At 35.9% G+C, this 25,305-nt stretch overlaps 1 protein-coding gene and 1 long non-coding RNA gene across 3 annotated transcripts in view; one reads left to right on the top strand and one right to left on the bottom strand.

Moving 5' to 3' along the window:
• Window positions 1–25,305, bottom strand: part of LOC111059816 — a 380,452-nt gene that overhangs the window by 259,607 nt on the left and 95,540 nt on the right. For both annotated transcript variants that reach the window (XM_039435597.1, XM_039435598.1), the window contains 2 exons: window positions 12,710–12,905; window positions 1,472–1,535 (listed from right to left, as the gene is read on the bottom strand). In XM_039435597.1, coding sequence (XP_039291531.1) covers window positions 1,472–1,535; window positions 12,710–12,905 — 260 coding nt within the window. The remainder of the gene's footprint in view (window positions 1–1,471; window positions 1,536–12,709; window positions 12,906–25,305) is intronic.
• On the top strand, window positions 14,472–24,107 carry LOC120353071. The gene is made up of 3 exons (XR_005572170.1): window positions 14,472–14,621; window positions 15,380–15,382; window positions 24,088–24,107. It is a non-coding gene; the product is annotated as an uncharacterized LOC120353071 (long non-coding RNA).

The raw sequence follows: 25,305 nt of genomic DNA, 5'->3' as shown, positions 1-25,305 counted from the left end.
ATATTGCATTCATTCAAAATCAAATTGATATTGATAATGTTATTGTATGTTTGGCTGTTTGTCTGCACCTGTTCATAACTTGTCTTTTTCTAAATAATTCCTTCTATAGTGAGGTCTACGTTATAATGAGTATTTGATTAACATTGATGTTGCTATCTTTGTTTATCATTTGACACACAAGATAGCACCACTACCCCTAGTTCTGCAATGTTACAACAATTGTTGAAGAAAATAATATTATTCATTGGACAACGCTGTCCTCCTATCTCCACTGTCGTTATAAGGTAGACCTCACATTAATTCAATAGTATGGAAATATAGTGAGGTCCACGCTATAATGACAGTGGATAAAGATAGAAGAATAGCGATGCCGATTCTCTGCATTAATTAATTATATTTCTACACTGTCAAAAACATAATTGGCACCGTTGTGGACCTAGAAAAGAATAGTACAACCGGCTTTGTCGAATGATAGAAAGGAATAGCAAAACCATAGTTGATCAAATACTGTCATTATAACGTGGACCTCACTATAGTTATTTGTGCAACTTGTGCGCAAAGTGACAGTTTGCTGCACCGAAAGAAACGTTTACGCACAAGCCGCAGGCGAGTGCGGAATAATGATTTCTTGAGTGCAGCAAACGAACTTTGATCTTATTCCACATTAAATTTCTCCTACAGTTACCGTTGAATATGAAAAGTGGGTAATTATGGGTAAAATTTTTTGAATCATTCATTCATCAAAAGTTTTTCTGTGTAATTTTCTTATTAATAAAAACCTTGATTTATTTAAAATTGAATAATAATAATGAAATTAATCAAGGCACATAATGGCAAGGTAACGCCGTTCTCCACCGCCATATTATAAAGTAGACCACAGTCAGTGTTATCAACTTAATTTTGATTTTTCTGCACTGGCGCTCCATATAACCTACTAACTATTTTGCGTTGTCATGCTGCAAATCTGCATAACGCAAAGTAATACTTTGCGCACTAGAGCGGAATAGTGATTCTTTGTGGCCTACAATCAGTGCAGAAATGGTCACTTTTCAAGGTATCTGTAGAGAAAAAGAAACTGTGGTATTGCACATCAATGACTCATTCATCTTGTTCTTCCAGTATAATGAATATAATATAATAGTATTAATAGCTTCCCATACAATGCTGAGAGGTTTGAGATGAATCTCACTATGGCCACGGAGTAAACAGACAATTCCCTTTTTTCTCTCCATATTCTTTCTCCATAATGAGTCTTTCCTATTTTGTTCTATATATTTTCATGCTATGTGAGAAGAAATCAACCGAGAGAAATTTCAGTGTAAGTTTTGAAATGTATTTTTTCAGTGCTACTTATTTTTATTTATAAAATAACATTATATTACCCTTTTTTGTGTTTTTAATAAGTTATTTTATTTCAATAACTTTTCAAAAAAAGGGTACTATGATGTTATTTTATGAATCGAATTCTTACATGCTTCCGCCGGAATTACGTCTAGATGCTGTATGACCTTCTACCATTAACACGTTTTCTGACACTGTGGAAAGATACAAATAATTCAAAATAAAATAACAGAATTTGAACATCAACGAGATTACTTAAGAAGAAAACACTCATTAGTTGAGAACTATAAACTCGTAGGGCCCGGTTACACAAAAGCCAAAAAAGGTTAAATTTTAGCTGTGATTAATTCTGAACTAACATGATATAAGTCCATGAACTAACAAGATAACCAATCAGAGGAGGCTTTTTTTTTGAAAAGACGTCTTTTCTGATTGGTTCTCATGGAATTAATCATGATCAAAATCTTACCAGCTTTTGTGCAACCGGGCCTCATTAGTTTAAAACTATAAACTCATAATTTTTTGAGAGCGTAGGTGCCTAAATACGCAGAATATGCCTGAACTTGAGATATAACTATCTAGATTATCTTCTAACTTATAGAGCTAACTTGATCCACAGAGCTCATCTTGCTTCAATAATGCCAACATCGTTGTCCGTCTGTTTGTATGTTTTACAATAGCTTTAGAAAGAATTGATCAATCAGCTTCAAATTTTGAACACGTATTCTTCGAACCTTTCTACGGGTCAAGTTTGTTGGACAACAAAATTGATCCACTTATTCGTCCGTTTTCGGGATATGAAAAAAAAATTGAAAGTGCATAAGAAAAAATGTGCTATCATTTAGTCAACTGAAGAATCCATTGTAGACTATGCAATTTCTACAGTTTATTCATTCATTCATAACATCAGCTAAAGCTATTCGGAAGCTATCACTTCATGTACTGACACATGATTCCAGCTAGTTGATACGCAACATAATATTCACAACTTCTACATCAACAAAATGATATCATTAATGTGCGGTTTTCGCCATTCATTTTTCCTTGAAACTCTGTATCGAATTCATGTATCACATGACCTTCTCATTGAAAAAAAATTAGATTCATATGTGGGTCAAAGATTTTGAAGAGTAATTTCACATTTCTAATTGGATCCCCAATGAAACACATGAAGTGTTGTATTGTAATATTTGAAACCTGCAACTTCCGAAAACGGACGAAGGAGTGAGTCAATTTAGTCAAATTATTCTTGTAAAGGAAATATTCCCCCATGCTCTCATGAAGCTGCGTTTACACTTTACACCAAAGTTATTAACAACATGTTAATAACTTAATCCTCATAGGTTATATTAGATTGAACATAACTTATCATACACTTGATGAACACAACATGTGTTTGTCAAGCTCCGTTCAATCTGATAGAATATATGACGATTAAGTTATTAACATTGTATTAATAACTTTGGTGTAAACCCAGCTTTATTCTCACCAACTCTGTATGAATAAAAGTTTCAAATATTACAATAATTATACAATACTCACTTCATGAGCGAGTTCTTCAACTCAGTGTGTTACTAGTTATTACGCCAAAGAAATGCCAGGAGCAACTTTATTTGTCCACATAGGATAATAGAGTCTAAAGTGTAAAACGTGATATAGGCCTACATGTTTAGTTGAAGTGATAGCAGTTTTAATTAAGAGGGTTTCTTTTCTCCAGGTTTCCATTGTGTTCTCGATACATTCGTTTGCAATATTCTCAAGTAAATTGGAAATTGAAAGGCATTATAAGGTATTATAAGTTCTGTACATAATTTGTATCTCAAATTTCAAGAACTATATACTGGAATAAAATAATTCCCATATTCCGCTTTCGAACTATTTTCAACCACACTAGGTACAGTCTAATTCCCATATCTCAACTATGTCTCTGCGTTGGAAGAGATATTTCTATCTATTTTGATTGAAATTATCAGAGGTTTTTCTTCAATCGCAAGCTACTTAGTTCACATAAACTTTTTCGCGATAAATACTAATGAAAAGAAAAAATCCATATTCGCCAGAGGATCAGCTAGGGTCTGGAAATTTTTTTTTGGGAGGGCTTCAATAGTTCGTCAAAGGCACGCTGGAATCGACGTTTTTTAGCGTTTTCTCAGCTAACTGGTGTTTGAATTGAGCTCGAAAGTCTTTTAAGCAAGCAAGCTCAAATGAAAAGGTTTTTTTCTTGTAGCCTGCGTATGTGCTATAATTTTTGACAATTCCTAAACTCTAATTAGAGTCTCTGGGAAGATTTAAAAACAAACAAACTTCCAAGTAATCGTTGACTGGAGGATGTGGATTACGACGTTAGAAAGCTGGGTGTCTGGGGATGGGGACGTAAGGTTGCCAATAGAGACGAATAGAGAGATGTTTTGAAGGTCACGGCTCTGAATGAGCTGTAGCGCCAAGGAGTAATCTCAAATGAAGAATGTTACTGAGCGAAGCGAGACGTACATTTCGCTGGCACCCCCCCCCCCACGACACACCTAGCCAAATGGCGATTGGAGCATTACACATCGTTTGTGCATCGTTTGTGCACGAATGTGCACGACCACTCTGCGTTCGTGCACGCAAACTGAACAAATTATTTGAAAATTTGAATGGGGGCTATCGTTTCCCCAGCCCCCCACTTAGTTTAATTGCGATTTGAGCATTACACATCGTTTGTGCACGAATGTGTACGTACATGTAACGTTTGTGCACACTTTTTAAGCAAGGAAATGGATCATCACAAGACTGAGATATAGTAGAGTTGGCAAGGGGGGCTGGGGAAATGCTATCCTCCAAACAGTCAGAACACTCCTTTTTTTGGCTCAATCGTTTGTGCATCGATTGTGCACGAGTGTGCACATACATGTAACGTTTGTGCACACTTTTTAAGCAAGGAAATGGATCGTTGCAGGAGTGAGGTATAATACAATGGCCAAGGGTGGCTAGGGGAAATGCTATCCCCCAAACCGTCGAAACACTCCAATTTTCGGCTCAATCTTTTGTTCTTCGTTTGTGCACGAATGTGGCTGGATCAGCCACGAAAATTATCATCCAATGTCATACTCCCATTATATTGTACTATGCATGTCTATAAATATATAAGGAATGAGAAAATAGCACTACAATAGGAATAATAATAATTAATTATCAATCATGAGATATTTTCTTATAGACAGTGAGTTTTTGATATGTTTACCTCTTCACTTCCCGAAACAGAACTGTGAGTTGAAAAATTTCCTTCTAGAATTTTTCCCTCTTTAACCCCTCCTTGACTCTACTAATAGTCTATTGGTTACTGATATTTTTTGCTTTGGATATCGCAATCCCATAAATATCGATCGAAAACTATCAGTATCTTTAAATATCGATTCTCTGATACTCATCCAAAATGCTTAGACATTAATTTCAATCTGTTCATTAACAGAATGAACAGATTTTGTAATCTGTTGATTGAATGTAATATAAAAAACTGACCCAAATTTTATGTAAGAGAGATGCATACAGAATGGGTGAAGTCTGAGAACGGCTCAATATCTCATTCACAAAGGTAATTGGATGGTAAATGTGATTGGGAATCCTACTCAAATCTAAAATACTACTTTTCTATTATTAAAAAATCTGGTCCACAATATTGACTGCAACTTTATTTTTTTATATAGGAAGGCTGTCATGCGATACATGATTCCAATACATAATCTCAAGACAAAATGTATGACCAAAATCGCACATCAATATCTCAAAATGTTAAGAAGATATTCATATTTTTAATCAATACCATGGAAAACTGAAATGAAATCACATAAGAGTGTTATTGTTTAATAATGTGAATATTTTCAAAATGGTGGATCCAAGATGGCAGACCAGATTTTCAGTATGTTCTATTTGAGAAGGACTCCCAGTAACACCCACCTTGGAATCACATTTTTTATGAGACACTAAGCCATGCTCATACTTTCTTCTCTCCTTTCTGCTTTGATTATTAATGTGAATATCTTCGAAAATATTTGAGATATCGATATGTTGTTTTTGGCATTCACTTTTTCTTGCAATTCCGTTTCAAAATCATGTAACGCATGACCACCTTCCTATTTAAAAAAATTAAGTTGCATTCAAAATGGTGGATCCAAGATGGCGGACCAGATTTTTAAAGCCATAGTAAAGTGATATTTCAAATTTGAGTAGGATCCCCAATCACACCCACAGTCAAATTACCTTTTTTATGAGATATTAAGCCGTTCTCTGACTTTTCACCCACTCTGTATATGAACAGAAATGGTATTTTGAATTATGGGAAAAAATGCCTTTTTAACTGAGATCAGATTTTATTTTTATATAAACTTGAAATGGCGGCTAATTTTAAAAGCCAATCTGAATTGCAAAACAACAGAAATTTAGTTATTTGGTAGGCATTCTATTCCAATTTCTTTCAATAATAGGATGGGCACGTTAAATTGTCGGTTTCACTGAAGTGTGACATTCGTAAGGCCCATTGACAGCCCAAATGGTATATTTAGGCTACACTAACAACATTACCTTAGTATGGCCATGAGAGCTTTTTTCTTGCCGCCGCCATAAAAATTCCAAATATTTGAATAAATCTTGTAATACAGCTTGAAGGGGATTGTAAGTAAAATTGCTTGCCTTTACTCATTGAAGCATATTCTACTTATTCCCCTATAATGTCTTACAAGCTATTTTTATATCCCATTTATTGGTTTGGAACTTGGAATAGTAAATGGTGAATAATAGCGAGTAAGAATGAAAGGTAACGTAATCTGAAAGCTGAATCTCCAAAGAATTACCAATCAAATTTTGAAATATGTCGTGATATTGTAGTTGGGGATATAAATAGGTAGTTACTTTTATTAGTTTACAGCCGAGAAGTCTGATGAAGTTATTATAAAGCACTACATGAATATAAACTGTGGAAGAGCCAACTGTTCTAGCCATAGTACTACTTTATGAATTACTCAAACATGAGTAATTCAAAAAGAAAAGACATGATAGCTGAAGACTTGTTTCATCGATTTCCATCACATTATCCTGAAATAATCCTTCCCTGGGGTCGGCAAGGGACCTGGTTACCTACAACCCTTCCCCCCCCCGCTGATAGCGGGCCCGAAATTTGAAAGTAGTATCACATGATAGCTGAAGACTTGTTTCATTGATTTCCATCACATTTTCCAGGAATACTCCGTCCCTGGGCGCGGCAAGGCACCTGGTTGAATACAATCTTCAGTAATAGGGTAATATGGTAATAGGGCAAGGAAAGTAAATATAAACACTAGAATATAAATTTCAAGCACCAATGTATTAGTGACTGGACTTTAGTTCCTAGCGCCAAAGTATTTTATTAAAATATCTAGCTCCACATATGAGCAGTATTGATCAGTATTGATGACTGCATAAAAGGCGAAAGTACTAGCACAATCTTGCAAATATTGCAGTGTTTTGTGTTGCAAAATTGGAGTGTTCTGACTATTTGGGGGACAGCATTTCCCCTGCCCCCCTTGACCACTCTACTATACCTTCCATCTGCAACGACCCAATTCCTTGCTTAAAAGTGTGCACAAACGTTACATGTACGTGCACATTCGTGCACAAACGATGCACAAATGATTGAGCCGAAAGTTGGAGTTTTCTGACTGTTTGGGGGATAGCATTTCCCCAGCTCCCCTTGCCTACTATTCTATACCTTACTCCTGTGATGAACCATTTCCTTGCTTAAAAAATGTGCACAAACACAGAGTGGTCGTGCACATTCGTGCACAAACGATGCACAAACGATGCACAAACGATCTGTAATGCTCAAATCGCAATTACGCTAAGTGGGGGGGGCTATCGTTTCCCCAGTCCCGTGGGTCTACTCCTGGGTCCTCTAGTATACTATACTCTACTTCAACGCTGCTAGTGTGAAAAATCGTGAACTAAAATCGGTCATTCTGCTCACAGCGACATCTAGTATAACATTTTCTAACTACTCCAGCCATTAGTTCTTCAATTCGCCACCTGTTGACTACACCAAAGCATATCAGACAAAAATGGCCGACTCAACACGCTCAACCTCTAATCAACGCGCGCTTATTTCAATTGGTAATTAAATTTGGAGTTTTTTTTTCACTGATATGAAAATGGATATTATTCTAGATATATCAGGCGATATACATGCACATTTCTGAGCCAAAATATTTTGAATAACATTTTCTACAGCCAAAATCTCTTTTAGGTATAATATCCTATACCTTGGGACTAAAGCCAGTTTTTCTTGTTAGATGTTTTTATAATTTATTTTGTGAAGAGTCAAGTTCCGACTTTGTTATCAACTTTATTATCCACTTTTTCTTCACACTTTTAAAGTTAAGTTTTTAAAGTGAACTTACAGTTTTATATTCTCCAAGAAAATCACTGAGTGCTGGGATCCTGTTGATTACTTCTGCCAATACGTAGATAATGCGTTGTTTGAACAAATTGCTGATGAAACAAATCAAACCTCTTTATTTGTAACTGGTAAGTCCCTCTTTACAACTGCTAATGAGATAAAGACGTGGTTCGGCATCTCCATGATGATGAGTTGTCTGCAGTATCCCAGTATTAGGATGTACTGGCAGGAAAGGTGGCAAGTGGAAGTGATAGTTGATGCTATGAATAGGGACAGATTTTTCAAGCTGCGGACCTCCCTGAAAGTAATAAAGTTGATAATGATATTTCAACTGAGATGAAATTGAGAGATAAGCTATGGAAACTTAGGCCTTTCATTGATCGTGTGAGGGAAGGTTGTTTGAAACAGACTCGTTCTCTTCACATTGCAGTAGATGAAATGATAGTACCGTTTGGGGGCGATGTGGAATCAGGCAGTATGTAAAAGGAAAACCAAATCCAGTAGGCTTGAAAGTTTTCATACTTGCCAATCCAAATGGAATTGTTTGCGATTTTTTGTTTTACCAGGGGAAGACTACATTTCCTGATGAGTATCAATCATTAGGATTGGGTGAGGCAGCTGTTATGACTCTAGTCAGAACACTGAAGCCTGGTCACTAAATTCATCATGACCGATATTTTACCTCGGTAGAACGATATTTTACCTCGGTAGAACTTGTTGAAAATCTGCTATCAAAAGGCATCAAGGCCACAGGGACTGTTGTATCAAACAGGCTTCAAAAAACTGTCAGATTGAAGGCAGAAAAGCAGTTACTGGCCGAGGGCAGAGGGTCTATGGATTCACTGGTTAGAGCTGACCACCAAATGTGCATCACAAAATGGATGGACAACAAAAGTGTATTGATGTTGTCCAGTCATTTTGCCTCTGAACCATTGGATACATGTGAGAGATGGTCGAAAAAAGAGAAAAAAAAATTGTTACTGTTACAAGACCGGCAGTTATTAGGGAGTACAATCCAAACATGGGGGGAATCGATCTTGCAGACAGAATAAATGCTGTCTGTCCAATGAGAGCCCGAACAAAAAAAATGGACAATTCGGACAATGTTACATTTTACCGATCTTGCTGTCACAAATTCTTAGATCGAATACAGACAAAGTATAATTGATAAAACCGGTTCAAAAAAAAGAATAATGCAGATGAGAGAATTAAAAATAATATTGGGGGAGAAGTTGATTGATTGCTAGCAATGTAGGGAATGACAGTGTGAGTGAGTCTGATTCTGAGGAGGAACTACAGCCACAACCAAAAGAACGTATCACTCCAATTCCTCCTGATTATATAAGAAAGAAAAACGCAGAGCACATGCCACAAATAATAAAAACAACAGTGTTCAAGAAATGTAGATTGCCAGGATGCAAAAAACTTTGTAGGGCTAGTTGCAAGAAATGTAACGTCTTTCTTTGTCTAAATGCTGACCGTAATTGCTTTGAAGAATTTCATAAATAATTAAACTTGAAACAGGACAAAATGTAGCTTCTATGACAAAATATTTAACATTATCATCAAGTAATAAACTTTTATTATCATAAATGTTGACTCTATTTACTTATCCTGAACCAAAACTTTACATTACAGAGTAATTGTTGAGATTGCCCTTTAGAAAAAAAAAGTGAGACAAGCATGGACTTCACAGAGACCCAAGGTATAGTATACTATACCATCTATAATTTGGATATTCCAACATTTTTGTCTTCAAAACTAATAGGGATGTGTAATTTGGTCCATTTTTATCCTAATTTCGTCCATTTTTATCCTAGTGAAATGTACGTCGAAGCGAGCTGGTCTTATTCCTGGAGGATTCAACCGGGATCCCACTAAAGAGCGAAGCTAGCATGCAGGCTAGTGAAAAAAAAAAACAATCCTAAATAATGTAGTTTTTTCTACCTAGTGGTTTTTTTCTCAAAAACTGCATGCTAGCTCTTCTCTTGAATTATTTTTGATGATCGGGATAATTTTTTGTTAATGTGGTCAATTTTATGAAATGAATGATCTATTTCATAAAATCAATGATCAATTCTATATTAATGTGGTATGGTCTCAATATCATTCAGGGTTTTATGAATATTTTAATGAGTGAATAAATGAATAATGGATTAACGAATGAATGAATGGCTTAATGGATCAATGAATGAGTTAATGGATCAATTAATGGGTTTTGGATCGATGAATGGGTTGAGAGGTCAATGAATGGATTAATAGACTAATTTTATGCTCCAATCAAACAATGAATTGGTCAATGGATCAACGAATGGGTTAATAGATCAATGAATAAGTTGATGAGTAGATAAATGGGTTAATGGATCAATGAATGCATTAATGAATGAATGAATGGGTTGATGGATCGATGAATGGGTTGATGGATCGATGAATGGGTTGATGGATCAATGAATGGGTTATGGATAGATAGATGGGTCAATGGATCAATGAATGGGTTGATGGATCAATGGATGGATGTATCGATCATCATGTATGGGCTAATGGATCAATGATTACTGGATAAATAAATGGGTTTATGGATCTAATTATGGAACTCATGGATTAATTTTATCAATGAATCTCTGTTCTTTAGACCTGATGAATTATTCTCCATACCTCAAACTCTATACTCTGTATCCTGTACCCTATACCTCATACACTTCACCATTGATTTCAATCCAACACCGGGTGCACAGATCCAGTCTGCACACCGACCGCCCGCAGTTTCAAATTGTGTAAACCCCAACAAAGCTCCATACCGTTTGTTATTGAACTCCGCCCTGAATCCTTCTTTCTATAACCCTTATTCCAGGCTTGCATGTACAGCATTGCTCGCCGTCAAATCGCGGTTGGTTTGGATTGTGTACTACTTAACAAATTCTGAGTTATTGAATACCACTAACATTCCCACAGTTTCCGCTCTACCTTCACCCCATAGCCCTTACCTTGAGTCATGTAGTAACACCTCTTCCCTTCCCGGGCTTGCAGATCCAGTCTGTAAGCCATCAGCTCGCAGTTGGTTCAAACTGCGGTACTATCTTTATAAATATAATTATTTGGAGGGATCTGATATACGGATCTGTCTCCTTGGTTGGGATTATCCTAATCCTCCTTTACACCCACCCTGAATTCCAAGGGCCGAGGGCTGAATCGGCCAGCAACAGCACGGGCACACACTCTCCCCTTCAAGTTAAATACCTTGCAACAAAAACAGAGGGTAGGGAATCAGGATAGGAGGAGAAGCAAAAGTCTGGTTTCTCCACATGTCAGTACGGCTACTGACCTCAACCCATATTAGGCTGTAGCTAGTCTGCGTTGTAGCAATACTTTGCAAATATTAGATAACCTAGTGGGTGGAATGGGTGTATCCAATGAATGAATGAGTTAATGGATCAATGAATGGGTTAAGGGTTAAGGGATCAATGAATGGGTCAATGAATCAATGAATGGGTGAATGGAGCATTGAATGGGATAATGTATTAAAAAATGGTTCAATGGATCAGTGAATGAGTTAATGGATCTATGAATGGGTTAATTGATCAATTAATAGGTAAATGGATCAATGAATTGATTAATAAATCAATGAATGGTTAAATGGTTCAATGAATGGGTCAATGGATCAATGAATAAGTTGACGGATCAATAAGTGGGTTAATGGTTCAATGGCTGATTTAATGGATCAATGAATGGGTTGATGGATAAATGAATGAGTTTATAGATCAATGAGTGAGTTTATGGATCGATGAATAGGTTAATGGATCAATGAATGATTCGATGGATCAATGAAAGGGTTAATGGATCAGTTAATGGGTTGATGAATCAATGAATGAGTTAATGAATCAATGAATGAGTTTATGGATCAATAAATGATTCGATGGATCAATGAATGAGTTAATGAATCAATGAATGAGTCAATGGTTCAGTGAATGGGTTCGTGGATCAATGAATGGGTTAATTGATCAATAAATGGGTTATTAGATCAATAAATGGTCTGATTGATCTATAAATCGGTTAATGGATCAATAAATTGTTTATGAATCAATGAGTGGTTCACTTAATCGGTTTATGAACCAATAAAATGGTTAATGGATCAATGAATGGGATAATGGATCAATGGATGGGTTGATGGATCAATGAAAGGGTTAAGGATCAATGAATGGGTTAATCAATCAATGAATGGGTTCATGTATCAATGAATGGGTTGATGGATCAATGGATGAGTTAATGGAACAATGTATGGGTTGGTGGATCGGTGAATGGGATAATGGATCAATGAATGGGTTTATGGATCAATGAATGGGTTAATGGAATTATGAATGAGCCAATGGATTAATAAATGGGTTAATGGATCAATGAATGAGTTAATGAATCAATGAATGGGTTATGGATCAATGAGATCATTCATTCACTCCTAATCAGTGTATTAATGATGTCCCAAACTATAGTTGAGGTCCAAGTTATAATGGCATTGGAGAAAGATAGCGAAATAAGGTTGCTGAATCTCTGTCTTGTCAATGCCTTCTATAGACGGTAGCCAATAAAGGTTCATTGATGTGATATTAACTGTTCATTCTTTAAAATAATCAATTATATTCCATCAAGCAAGATTATATTTATCAATAATTTCACAAATTATTTTCATTATTTAGATGAAATATTTTGTAAATTAATTATTAATTCCACCTTGTTCAAAGACAATCTGGCAACAAAGCAAAGCGAGAGAGAGATAGCTCTATTGGCTTTGTTGAATGATAGACAAGGATAGCAAAACCATTGCTAATCAAACACAAACATTACACAACGTGGACCTCACTATAGATCCTGTCAGAATTCCTCCTGGCTTTTCTTTTAGCTGTTGTTAGTATTATCGATTAACATTATTAAAATTGAATGTGAGTAAATGGAGAATTTTGTGATACTTGCTGAAAAACCCTTGTTTCCAGTTATCGTTGATATACATGACATCCTTGAATCGCACTGAATTACCCCCTGGTACTCTTATGTATTTTAAATCCATATCTTGCTTTCTGTAATAGAGCGTCTTGATGGGTACCATACCAATACCTTCATTCACAATTCGAAGATAATTATGTTTGAAGCCCCATTTTTTTAAATACTCCTGAAAATAATTAGATTCAATATGACTCAATAGAGAATATGGATCCATCCACAGCATAATTCTTCATTCAAATTCTCTATTCAAAAAAATAAACATTCAAATACATTCCAAAAAGCAATAATACAATATTGTTTCCTAATTTATAATGTGTCTCCTATAGGCTACCCTGTGTGGGGACACTTGAATATATATAATAAAATCTATATATATAAAAGCGAAATAGCACTCACTCACTGACTGACTGACTGACTGACTGACTGACTGACTCACTCACTCACTCACTCGCATAACTAAAAATCTACCGGACCAAAAACGTTCAAATTTGGTAGGTATGTTCAGTTGGCCCTTTAGAGGCGCACTAAGAAATCTTTTGGCAATATTTTAACTCTAAGGGCTGTTTTTAAGGGTTTAAAGTTCGTCTTTTAGCATGTATATTCTTCTTCTCCCAATCTCCTAATTATAATTGAAATTTCCATATCATATGTTACTATAGAACTATAATCTTGATAGAGTACCTCAGTAGAGATAATCTAAGATTTTGGACTGACTTTTTTGCTCGAAATCCCCTCCCCCCTCTCACCCCTCGTCCATCCCTCCTCCCCTTCCCCCCGCCTGTTGGGTGGGGGTGTTCTAAAAATAGATTTCCCCTTCCCCCTGCCCAGTGGTGGTGAGGGGGATGAAAAGAGAGAGAGAGATATATCTTTCTCTCTCTTTCTAAAAATAGATTTCCCCTTCCCCCTGCCCAGTGGAGGTGAGGGGGATGAAAAGAGAGAGAGATATATCTTTCTCTCTCTTTCTAAAAATAGATTTCCCCTTCCCCCTGCCCAGTGGAGGTGAGGGGGATGAAAAGAGAGAGAGATATATCTTTCTCTCTCTTTCTAAAAATAGATTTCCCCTTCCCCCTGCCCAGTGGAGGTGAGGGGGATGAAAAGAGAGAGATATCTCTCTCTCTCCCCTTCCCCTTCCCCAGGTGAGGGAAAAAAAATTTCCCTTTTAGGAGGAAAAATTCCCTCTCTATAGTGACAGATTGAAGTGAATCCATATTTCTACATCTAATGCTATACTGACGGATTGAGGTGAATGCTAGATGAGGGAAAAAAATCTCTTTGAGAGGGAAAAATTCTCTACTGTCAAATTAAAGTGAATCCATATTTCTACATCTAATGCTATACTGACAGATTGAAGTGAATTGAGAAATTCTCTCCCAGTATAGATGAGGGGGAAAAATTCCCTTGCTGACAGATTAAAGTGAATCCATATTACTCTATACTAGCAAATCCAGAGTGAGGTCAATGACTCTCTCTCTCTCTACATCTAATTGAATTGAGAAATTCTCTCGCATCTAATGCTATAAATCTCTACAATGATCTAAGTTCTTCTACATTTTTTATCTGCAATATCGTACAAGCATTTCCAAAGTTCATCGGAATTTTTAACAACAGATAATGTCGAATCATTTGTACAATCATAATGTAGATGTCCGCTGTCTAGAATATTGAGCAGTTCGAAAATCTCAGATAAAATCAAAAAGTGTACATTTTCTGTTTTTGTTAATGGTAAATCAACATCTTGACATCCTGTTGAAAATTTAATATTCTTCGCAATTGAATCAAATTCATTAAATGAAATTGACATCAAGAGACGAGTTAATTTTTTGAATTTTGAAAAACCATAACACTGCATCTCGCAGATGTTTGACGTGTCTCGAATGAGGGGGTTAATCTCTCTTTCTAAATTGATGAGATGCACGAGACGGCTCGTGTCTGTATAAAAAAGATCACCCCACACGTGTTGTCTGGTCTAGCTCTAAGCAGCAACTAAACTAAAAAACGTGAATGGGATATTGGAATGAAAAATCATTTGAAGGCAGAAAACGTTTATTTACACATTTCGACACAACTATTCATAATTTCATCTTCAATTCTAATTAGCTTATCTATACACAAATTATGAGGACCATAATAACATAGATAGTCTCTTATATCATTTAAATTAACCGTGCTTAGAAAAATGTCTTTCAATTGCTTTGCCAAACTATAATTTTCAGGAGTTGATTTCCTAATTGCACTTTCACACTCATCGTACCAATCAATACAGTTTTTTAACCTCACTTCCAATTCGTTGTCAGCAGCCAACCACTTTCTCGGATCCATGTTGTTGAGCGAATGAAGAAAACTAAGTATATGCAGGAACTATTATAGAGTAATTAAGTGGTCTTTCTTCATTAATTGACGATAGACAACATGTACATGCTTTATGCAGTCTCAATGCATGCAGGCAATAAACACATTGTAGATCCTTTCCGTTGTAGAAGAATCCATAACGAGCAAAGTTTCTTTTCTGTGAATTCGTGTACATCGGAGCCATTTTCATACTTTGCATTCGATTGTTTTCGCACAAGAAATTATTTGTTTGATACATATTTTTAAACAACAAAGAATTATAATGTTGGGCAGAGAATAAAGCACAGCAAGAATGTGGTCTATTTTTATGAATGTTGCACGCAGCATAACACCATGAACTAGTGAAAAAGCTGAAATCAGGTTTTGGAAAATCCTCTGGTATACATTGAACGTTGCTATGCAATCTTCTTAAAAACTTTGCTTTCTCAGTTCCTTTTGTGAAAATTTTCTCATAAGCTGCAAGGTAATCACGTATTAATGACTCACTGTATTCTAAATCTCCATCTTCCCATTTTATTTTATGATAGTGACGTTCTAACCATGTTACATCGTTATACAATTTTGCACTCAATTCTGTCTTTGCAAATGGTGATTTGAAATGGAACACAATATAATTATTAAACTGATCAATTATGGCAAGTTCTTTCACAATAATTTGATTACAATCTTGTTTAAACCAGTGAAGATCAACCGTAGCAAGTTTTGCACTCGCTTCCTTGTCCACTTCTTTCTCTTCGGCGACCTCGTTGAATCCTTCGTCTCTCCCCTCCTCTTCTCGTTTCTCCTCCTCCTCCACCTCCAGCGGCTTTGGAGTACTGCACCTTGCTTCATAATAGAAACTATCAAGATCGCACTGAATACCAATAGAGCGAGTTTGTGGCTTGTCCAAAATATCAGAACACAAAGAATAGGACATGTTGTCTGTTCAAAGGTGAAACTGATAATGAACTAAATTGAGCAGAATGCACACCTTATATAGGGGGTGCGCTCTATCAATAAAATTACTGAACTTCTTTCACCATGCTCGTGAGAGGTGTGTATTCCATCACACGATCGCTAATTGAAATGCAATAGGTGGAAGTATTTGCAGGTACTGCACTTTTAAATTCCATTTCAATACGAACATCTGTCGATGATTTCAAATGACTTAGTTGGTGTGAACAATCTACAACAATCAGCGGTGTTGATTCACAAAACGTTTTAAAATCGATTTCTGTTCCGAGTTCGCTATTGATTGAATGATTATAATACAAGGGCGCGAAATCCAGGAACATCCGGGATAAAACTTCCTTCTTACCTAGCAGATTTTCATATGGATAATACTCACTGTTCAAATATACTTTAACATTGTAAATACTGCAGCTATCGAAATTAGATATTGATTTTTTAATTTTATTCTTACAATCAGTTTGAAATGCAATTATAACGTATTTTGGACTATCAAAACTCGATGTGGTACGAACTGCCCAAGAATGGTTAAGTGAATTTTGCAAATTTGGTAATTCACAAATTTCCCAATGGCGGAAACCTAATTTCAGTGGAGTGTCAGCATCAAGCAGTCTCAAAAATTTCAGTCTTACATGATCTTCTAAAGTTATGTAGGGCATTCTCCATTGCAGTTTTGTAATTTTCACACTAACGCTTGTTCCACTTTGAGACTCAACACAATTTAGATCTGTCGGTGACCTCAATAAGACGAGTTCCTGTTTCAAATTTAAAATTATTCTTTGAAAATCTTCAAAAAACGGGAGGATTAATTTCAGCGGAACACAGAAAGTGAATGTATTATCCGTTAGCTCATATCCTGCTCTGTCAAAACCAGCCAAGTGATATGTGTTTTTATCGAGAGTATTTTTCACCAATATAGCTTTAATTGTGGATGTTAATCCAATCAATCTTGATTTAGAAATTTGCTGACCTGCTAATTCATATCGTATTTCGTCAAAAAGGTTACTGATTACGTTACTGCTTAATTTATAGTCTGCTGCAACTGGTGCATCGACTGGGTCTGTTCCCGGTTTTGTACAGCTAACTGTTCCCTCAATCAATATAAATGATTTACAAGGTAAAGAATAGACATCTAAAGAATTTATGCCAATACGTGCATCGTCAGAGTTTTTTATTTCCTGTCCCGAATAAACTGTATGAGTGTGAAATTGGAATTTAGTAATATCATTATAAAACTGAAGGTCTGTCTCCACATCCAGAATTTCACTAATTGCTGCAGGACCTCCTGACATTTCGCCAATTAACTATAAAACCCAACTTTTCTAATATTCTCGCGCTTTTAGCCAACAAAGCACGTTTGTTTTTAGGTGTTGTCGCTATCGCGTTCCTTTCTCTAATGACTTGATTGGTCTTATTCGAACGTGGGTTGAAAATAAGATAACCCATTACTTTTCACGTATGTGCAACCTAATTGTAATTGTATCTCCGCGGAAATCAATAAACGATCCGTTCTGGTCCGTTACCTTTACATTAATAGTTTGAATTCAATGCGTATTCAAAGGTACATAAATAATCGGTGATGGTACTTCGTTTATTGAATAACCGCTAGGAACCTTTGGTAAAAATTCGTAGATTATATGTTTTTGTTTTCCCTCAGAGTAACTACCGCAAACTAAATTACACTCAACGCTTGTTATGTTAACCAAATGTTTGGAATAATGCCATTTATTTGGGTGCAAAACAACATTATCAAAACCAAGTATCTTAGCAATCGAATCAGAACGTGTTAAATCAATGGGTTTATCAGAATGAATTTCAATCTTCATAGTATTTACGTTTGCACGTATAATAAGTTTATTCTTCTTGCCATCAATATTCAATTTATTCTTTAAAGATTTTATAATATCCTCAACTTCATATGCACCAGTATCCAACTCGATTAATCTATCACCATATTTGAAGCTGGAATTTGTTCCTTTGTTAATGTTTGCAATACTATTGTAACTGGAAAAATTAATCAATCCAATTTCCCATTCACAATTTTTATCCAATTCTATAATTTCTTGTAAATGTTCATAGAGATCACTTGTGTTAGATTGTAATGTAATAACCACCATCTTGTGTGTTCACCACAAACACTTAATTACAACTGATTTGCAAGAAACAATAATGTAAGATGACCACAAAAATCGCTATTTAATGGTTGCATATGCTCTACATTATAAAATATATTTACTCCATTTTCTTTTTTCCAATATTTGTCCAATTCGTATGGAGGTTGTAAATTTCCAATTGGATCAAAATACCAAACATTAGAACGAACTTTCTTATATGCTACCCAATGTGTCCCATCCTCGCTTTCCCTTGCTAAATTCACAATGGCATTCTCGTTTTTTAGAATTTTTTTGGGTAATGCATCTAGCATATATATGCCTCTTAGCTGAATCTGTAATAATTTCGACCAATCAATCAAATCATAATTACTCAATTCTCCTTAAATATTCATGCCTTCTTCTTCTTCTTCTTCTTCCTACTCTTCTTTGTTGTTCTACGTTTCTTAACTTGAGGGAATAAACTCACTCCATATGATGATGGGGCTAGGGGTGGAACTCTCCCCCCACTAGTTATTTGAGGAAAAGGCTTCAAAAAAATATCCTTTTCCTGCAATATGCTTTTTCAACTGAGCTATAGCTTTGCGTCTAATTTCGTTAGTATAACTTCTCCTCTCATTCTTCTTCTTCTTCTTCTTTCTCAAAGACCCACCAAACGCCGCTTTAGCTTTCATAACGTTTGTAACAAGATAGCTAAGTGCTTTCTCGGCAAGGGGTGTTTGTGGATTTTTGAAAATGTCCCATGCAGCGTTTGCTAGAGCTCTTTCGGCTACCGCCCGAGTTTTATTATCGCTATTTTGAGTATAGGCTATATCATGTATCTTGCAAGCTCTATCTAACGAATTTATACCTTGATCACCTCTCTTTAACCTTTCATTAACCTTCGTGCCCGGTCCGCAATACTCATATCCCGGAATATGATATTCTTCCCCCAGGTTATCAATTACCTTATTTAAAATAGTTGATGTCACATTACCTGCCAAACCTGACACACCTTTAAAAACTCTTGCTGCTGAACTCAAGATTCCTCTACCCCGTTTCCTCGAACTCTGCTTTTTTCTCCTACATACCATTTTTCATTACCTTTCAACTCAATGGTTGAACATTAACTGAGGTTATGGTACACCAACTTGAATTGGTTTAATTTTCAATCGAGTTGGAAATGAATTCATATTTCTACATCTAATGCTATACTGACAGATTGAAGTGAATCCATATTGCTATGATACATTGCTTGAATGATAAGAATATTATTTCAAATCTGAAAGGTGAATGCGATTTGAAAAGGGGAGAAATGATGCTGGGCCACCCACATCTGTAGGAGCACGTGCGAACACGAGAAGGAGGGAGCAGGAAGCCGCCACCGCTTGCCTGCACGGCTGTGTATGTGTGTGTGTGTGTGTGTGTGTAGCAGAAAAGACTAGTGAGCATGCTCACAACAAACTATGAAAGACGTGCTCACCTTATTTGAATTATCATTCACAACAGAGCAGCTGAAGCATTTCTTCTTCTTCTGTGTGTTTCTACTATTCATTACGAACTTATCAACAATGGCAACAACAGGTAAGAATTGAAAACAATTTTTATAGAAACAATATTTCAATTTTATTTTATCTATATTCACACATACATATTAACATGTAAAGCATGTTAATGCTCATATAGGTAAGAAATCACCTTGCTATGCTTTTGGCGATGCAATTTCAGCGACCCCCACTCCTCCTCCCACTATCACGTGACCTTGGTTCCACCCATCACTGCTCTTAGCCTGAATGATGTCACATTAGATTACAACCTTCTCTGCACTCACATTTTCCACTATTTACAATACCTTAACTTAAATACAAAATACAACTCTTTTCTTATGTCTACTGGGGTTATGCTTTAGAACATCTAGCTTAATTATAATTTTATAATTCAAATCAATGTTAGAGCTCTCAAATTCCTCCTCCAACCAATAGTTAGACACATACAATTCTTCTAGGCTATCAAACTGTAAAATATACTGTATCTTGTTTCTATTGTACACTTCTTTTATTGCAATAATGACTAATTCTGTTCTTTCTTGTAGATTCTCTAATCTTTTGCACTGTCCTACTTTTACTTTCCCTTTAATTTCCAGCATTGTGATGTTATTATACTGCTCCACTTCTGTCTGTGTGAAGGGAGTGTCTTCTAAGTTTTTCCATACATCTGACAGAAACTTAAGTGATTCTATTCTAGGAAATGTATGACCATTATAGCTTGACATACCATTGACTGTAATTACACAAATTTTCTCTTCCCTTGGTAGACAAATTATTTCTTTTTGGTCATTGTATGGGATTACAAAATAACCCACTTTCTTAAGGTCTTCTATTGCATTGTATGCATTTAGAAAAACATTTTTATGCGAGCCCTTTACAAAGTAAACATTTTTCGAACCTTCCTTTTCTCCTAAAACACCTACATATGGAAATTTTCCCTTATTATTTACAGAAAATGCAGTCACATTATAAACCCCACTAGGCTCAAAATTCCTCCAATGTGAATAAAAATATGGCTCAAGTTCCTCTCTCAAATTTTCTATTTCTTCCTCAAATTCTATAAGTTGTTTGTGCTGCTCCTTTATGCTCTCTGTAGCCTCTAAAAACTCAATTTTCCTCCGTTTTAGATCAATTCCATCCAGTTCTAGCTTACGCTTCTTGCCTGATAGCACTGAGATAGGAGACAAGGGCTGTATCTCTTTAACAGGGTATGGGAGAAGCTTACAGGTTATGTTTGCTCATTAACTTGAGACTTGTGGTATCAAGTTACCTGTTGCTACAAGACCCAACTCATCTAGGTCAACAACTTTGGATATGCTAGAGAAAACTGTGGTTGACTTGGAGAAATAAGTCTCACCACTCTTAATATAACACTTTTGTATAAAACTAATATTGTCCTTGTTAACTGTATCCTCGAAAATTTCCACATAATTAATGGGAAGTAGATTAAAGCTAAATGCTGAGATTACATAGGATATTATTTTATTTCGTTGTTGTGGATTGGTAGGCAGATTTAATTGTACTCCAGTCAATTTCTTAGTATTGCTATTTCCCCAGTAAAAATATTGTAAGAGATTGTTAAAAACCAAACAACAGCTATTCTTTAAATTGTTTGTCAGTTTAGTCCACATTTTAGCTAAGGATACAGAAAATATAGGAGCATTTTGGAAATAATTCTTACTGTCATTTAAGAGTGACAAGCAATCTTGAATAGGGTCAAATTGACTAGAGCTATAGTTATTTCTAATGCTGTAGTTATAAATTGTTGCTTCCAAACGTGTAATACCATGCATTTTAGCCAAGTCAGAGGTAAAGGTTTCACATAATCTTGTATCTGGACAGGCAATAAAGTCTACAATATGGTTACCTAACTGCTTATTTACACCAGGGCTTGTCATTTGACAAATAAACTTATTATAAATTTTTACTCTCACATTATTATTAACCCAAGTCAAGCAATCAATTCCAACAGTTCCATCATTATTCACAATTACATTATAGTCTTCTTTATATTCTCCTTGGAAACAAAAACAATGATTTTTGGTTAGAAAATCACACATTCCACTCTTGTTAAATATTCCAGCAAAGTCCTGTGTTATGTCCAAGTCCAGAAGATAGAAATGTTCCTTCCTAAGCTGTTCCAATATTGTTGGTAACTCCTCCATTAATATAGCAATGGGCACATCAGCAAGCTCTACTTTTTATGGTATCCCCACTGGATTGTAGTACTTCTGCTGCACTTCTCTATAGTTGTCCTCCCCAAGCAGTTGTAGAATCTTCTTCGACATATCGCTTCCACTGTCCAATAAGTATGGTAACTTTGCTTTAACTCCATGCTTAGCTGACACCATTTTGGAGAATTTTCCTCTCAAGTACAAATTGAATGATCCACACATCTCCTTCTTTAGAATAAAACGTCTTTTATCCAGTTCTTGACAGTCCTCCAAACCACAAACCTTTACCAGCATAATATTGTCACAAAAGGGTTCTGTTATAGGCACAAGATTTGATTCATCCTGCACTAATAGTTCTTCTCCAGCAGTGTAATCAATTTTCCCAATGTCTGTAATAAGGTTGTCATTGCACAGATTTTCTGTCAACAGCCACAAACCAAACCGCTCATTGGTAGGCTTTATTTTATTACCACAAAGCTGAGACACACTAAACACTTTGGAAGAAGCCATGTTCACTGTTTCGCTGCTACTATCAAACTGAGCGAATGTCAATTATTCTGGAGTATTTATAGGGATACAGCTAAGGAGAAGGATACTGCGCATGCGCAATGATAACTAGATTTTGTGTGAAGGGAGTGTCTTCCAAGTTTTTCCAAACATCCGACAGAAATTTTAGATTTTGTATTCTAGGAAATGTATGTGCATTATAGCTTGTCATAACATTGAGTGTAATTACACAAATGTTCTCCCTCCTTCTCCGCATTCCTCTCTCATTTTTTCTTTCCTGCTAAACGAGTGGAGGAGGAGGACAAAGGAGGAGGAGGAGGACAAAGGAGGAGAATGGAGGACAAAAACTGTACTCAGCTTTGTGGTAATAAAATAAAGCCTACCAATGAGCGGTTTGGTTTGTGGCTGTTGACAGAAAATCTGTGCAATGACAACCTTATTACAGACATTGGGAAAATTGATTACACTGCTGGAGAAGAACTATTAGTGCAGGATGAATCAAATCTTGTGCCTATAACAGAACCCTTTTTGTGACAATATTATGCTGGTAAAGGTTTGTGGTTTGGCGAAGCAATTGAAAGACATTTTTCTAAGCACGGTCAATTTAAATGATATAAGAGACTATCTATGTTATTATCGTCCTCATAATTTGTGTATAGATAAGCTAATTAGAATTGAAGATGAAATTATGAATAGTTGTGTCAAAATGTGTAAATAAACGTTTTCTGCCTTCAAATGATTTTTCATTCCAATATCCCATTCACGTTTTTTAGTTTAGTTGCTGCTTAGAGCTAGACCAGACAACACGTGTGGGGTGATCTTTTTTATACAGACACGAGCCCCTATAACACGTGCATCTCATCAATTTAGAAAGAGAGATATATCTTTCCCCCTCATTCGAGACATGTCAAACATCTGCGAGATGCAGTGTTATGGTTTTTCAAAATTCAAAAAATTAACTCGTCTCTTGATGTCAATTTCATTTAATGAATTTGATTCAATTGCGAAGAATATTAAATTTTCAACAGGATGTCAAGATGTTGATTTACCATTAACAAAAACAGAAAATGTACACTTTTTGATTTTATCTGAGATTTTCGAACTGCTCAATATTCTAGACAGCGGACATCTACATTATGATTGTACAAATGATTCGTCATTATCTGTTGTTAAAAATTCCGATGAACTTTGGAAATGCTTGTACGATATTGCAGATAAAAAATGTAAAAGAACTTAGATCATTGTAGAGATTTATAGCATTAGATGCGAGAGAATTTCTCAATTCAATTAGATGTAGAGAGAGAGAGAGTCATTGACCTCACTCTGGATTTGCTAGTATAGAGTAATATGGATTCACTTTAATCTGTCAGCAAGGGAATTTTTCCCCCTCATCTATACTGGGAGAGAATTTCTCAATTCACTTCAATCTGTCAGTATAGCATTAGATGTAGAAATATGGATTCACTTTAATTTGACAGTAGAGAATTTTTCCCTCTCAAAGAGATTTTTTTCCCTCATCTAGCATTCACCTCAATCTGTCAGTATAGCATTAGATGTAGAAATATGGATTCACTTCAATCTGTCACTATAGAGAGGGAATTTTTCCTCCTAAAAGGGAAATTTTTTTTTTCCCTCACCTGGGCAAGGAGAGAGAGAGAGAGAGATATCTCTCTCTTTTCATCCCCCTCACCTCCACTGGGCAGGGGGAAGGGGGAATCTATTTTTAGAAAGAGAGAGAAAGATATATCTCTCTCTCTTTTCATCCCCCTCACCGCCACTGGGTAGGGGGAAGGGGAAATCTATTTTTAGAACACCCCCCACCCTACAGGCGGTGGGAAGGGGAGGAGGGATGGACGAGGGGGGAGAGGGGGGAGGGGATTTCGAGCAAAAAAGTCAGTCCAAAATCTTAGATTATCTCTACTTACCTCTTCGAAACATTTGTTAACTGGCAACTAAATTAATAATTTTGTCAGGTTGGCATTAAGTTGAGTTGACTTTGTTGGGTTGGCACCAAGTTGAAGATTTGAATGCATTTATCGCGGAAAAATTGATTGGGCACTGCTACTTCAATCCTGGGAATATTATATTACTAGCCGTCAGGCTCGCTTCGCTCGCCATATCCGTTTAGCCAGACTTTTAGTCTGGACCCCGACTGGATTGTTCTAACATAATTATGATAAAAATGCTCAAATGAAAAATGCAGGCGAGCGAAGCGAGCCTGCTTATCTCATTCCTGGACGATCCAGTGGGGGCCCAGGGGGCGGAGCCCCCTGGCTAGACGGATATGGCGAGCGAAGCGAGCCTGACGGCTAATATTAATATACAAATTTGAATATTATAACATGAAGAACATAATAATTGATTATGATATTATATTGAAATAATCAATATGTCAATTTTATTATAATCATTCTCGCACACATTCACACGCACACACACATTCACACATGCACACACACACACACATACACAAAACTTAAAATTATGTACGGAGTGGTTGCTGTTCTATTTTCATGTTTAGTTCAATTTAACTCATAGTTAATGTTTCGTTTTTCTTCAAAGTGCTGATGTAATTAGACCATAAATGAATACGCGGTTTTGAAGAAAGAGATAGTGATTGAAATTTAATACTGTCTTACTGTTCACGCATACCGGACGGGATTTGTGAGTTCAATAATCTTTAATTGTTGCAATGTTCTTGTCGTGTAATGTGTAAATTATACTCAATTTATACCTATATCAATTGTAAAGTATCGAATTTGGGTAGATAAAAATCCCTAACCGAAATAGTAATAGGTCTGAAAATAAAGTAACTGGCTAATATCGCCAAATAGATAATAACTAAGATTAGATAGCATCAGCTTGTTCTGGCTAAATGGTACAAAAACCTAAAAAGGATTTGAAGGAATTTTGTTGCTAATAAATAGATTATTATATAAAATATTTTGAAG

Source organism: Nilaparvata lugens, chromosome 9 (genome assembly GCF_014356525.2).
Source record: "Nilaparvata lugens isolate BPH chromosome 9, ASM1435652v1, whole genome shotgun sequence".
Taxonomy (NCBI): domain Eukaryota; kingdom Metazoa; phylum Arthropoda; class Insecta; order Hemiptera; family Delphacidae; genus Nilaparvata; species Nilaparvata lugens.
Note: the sequence above shows the minus strand (reverse complement) of the source record. Positions and strands in the feature narration are given on the sequence as shown.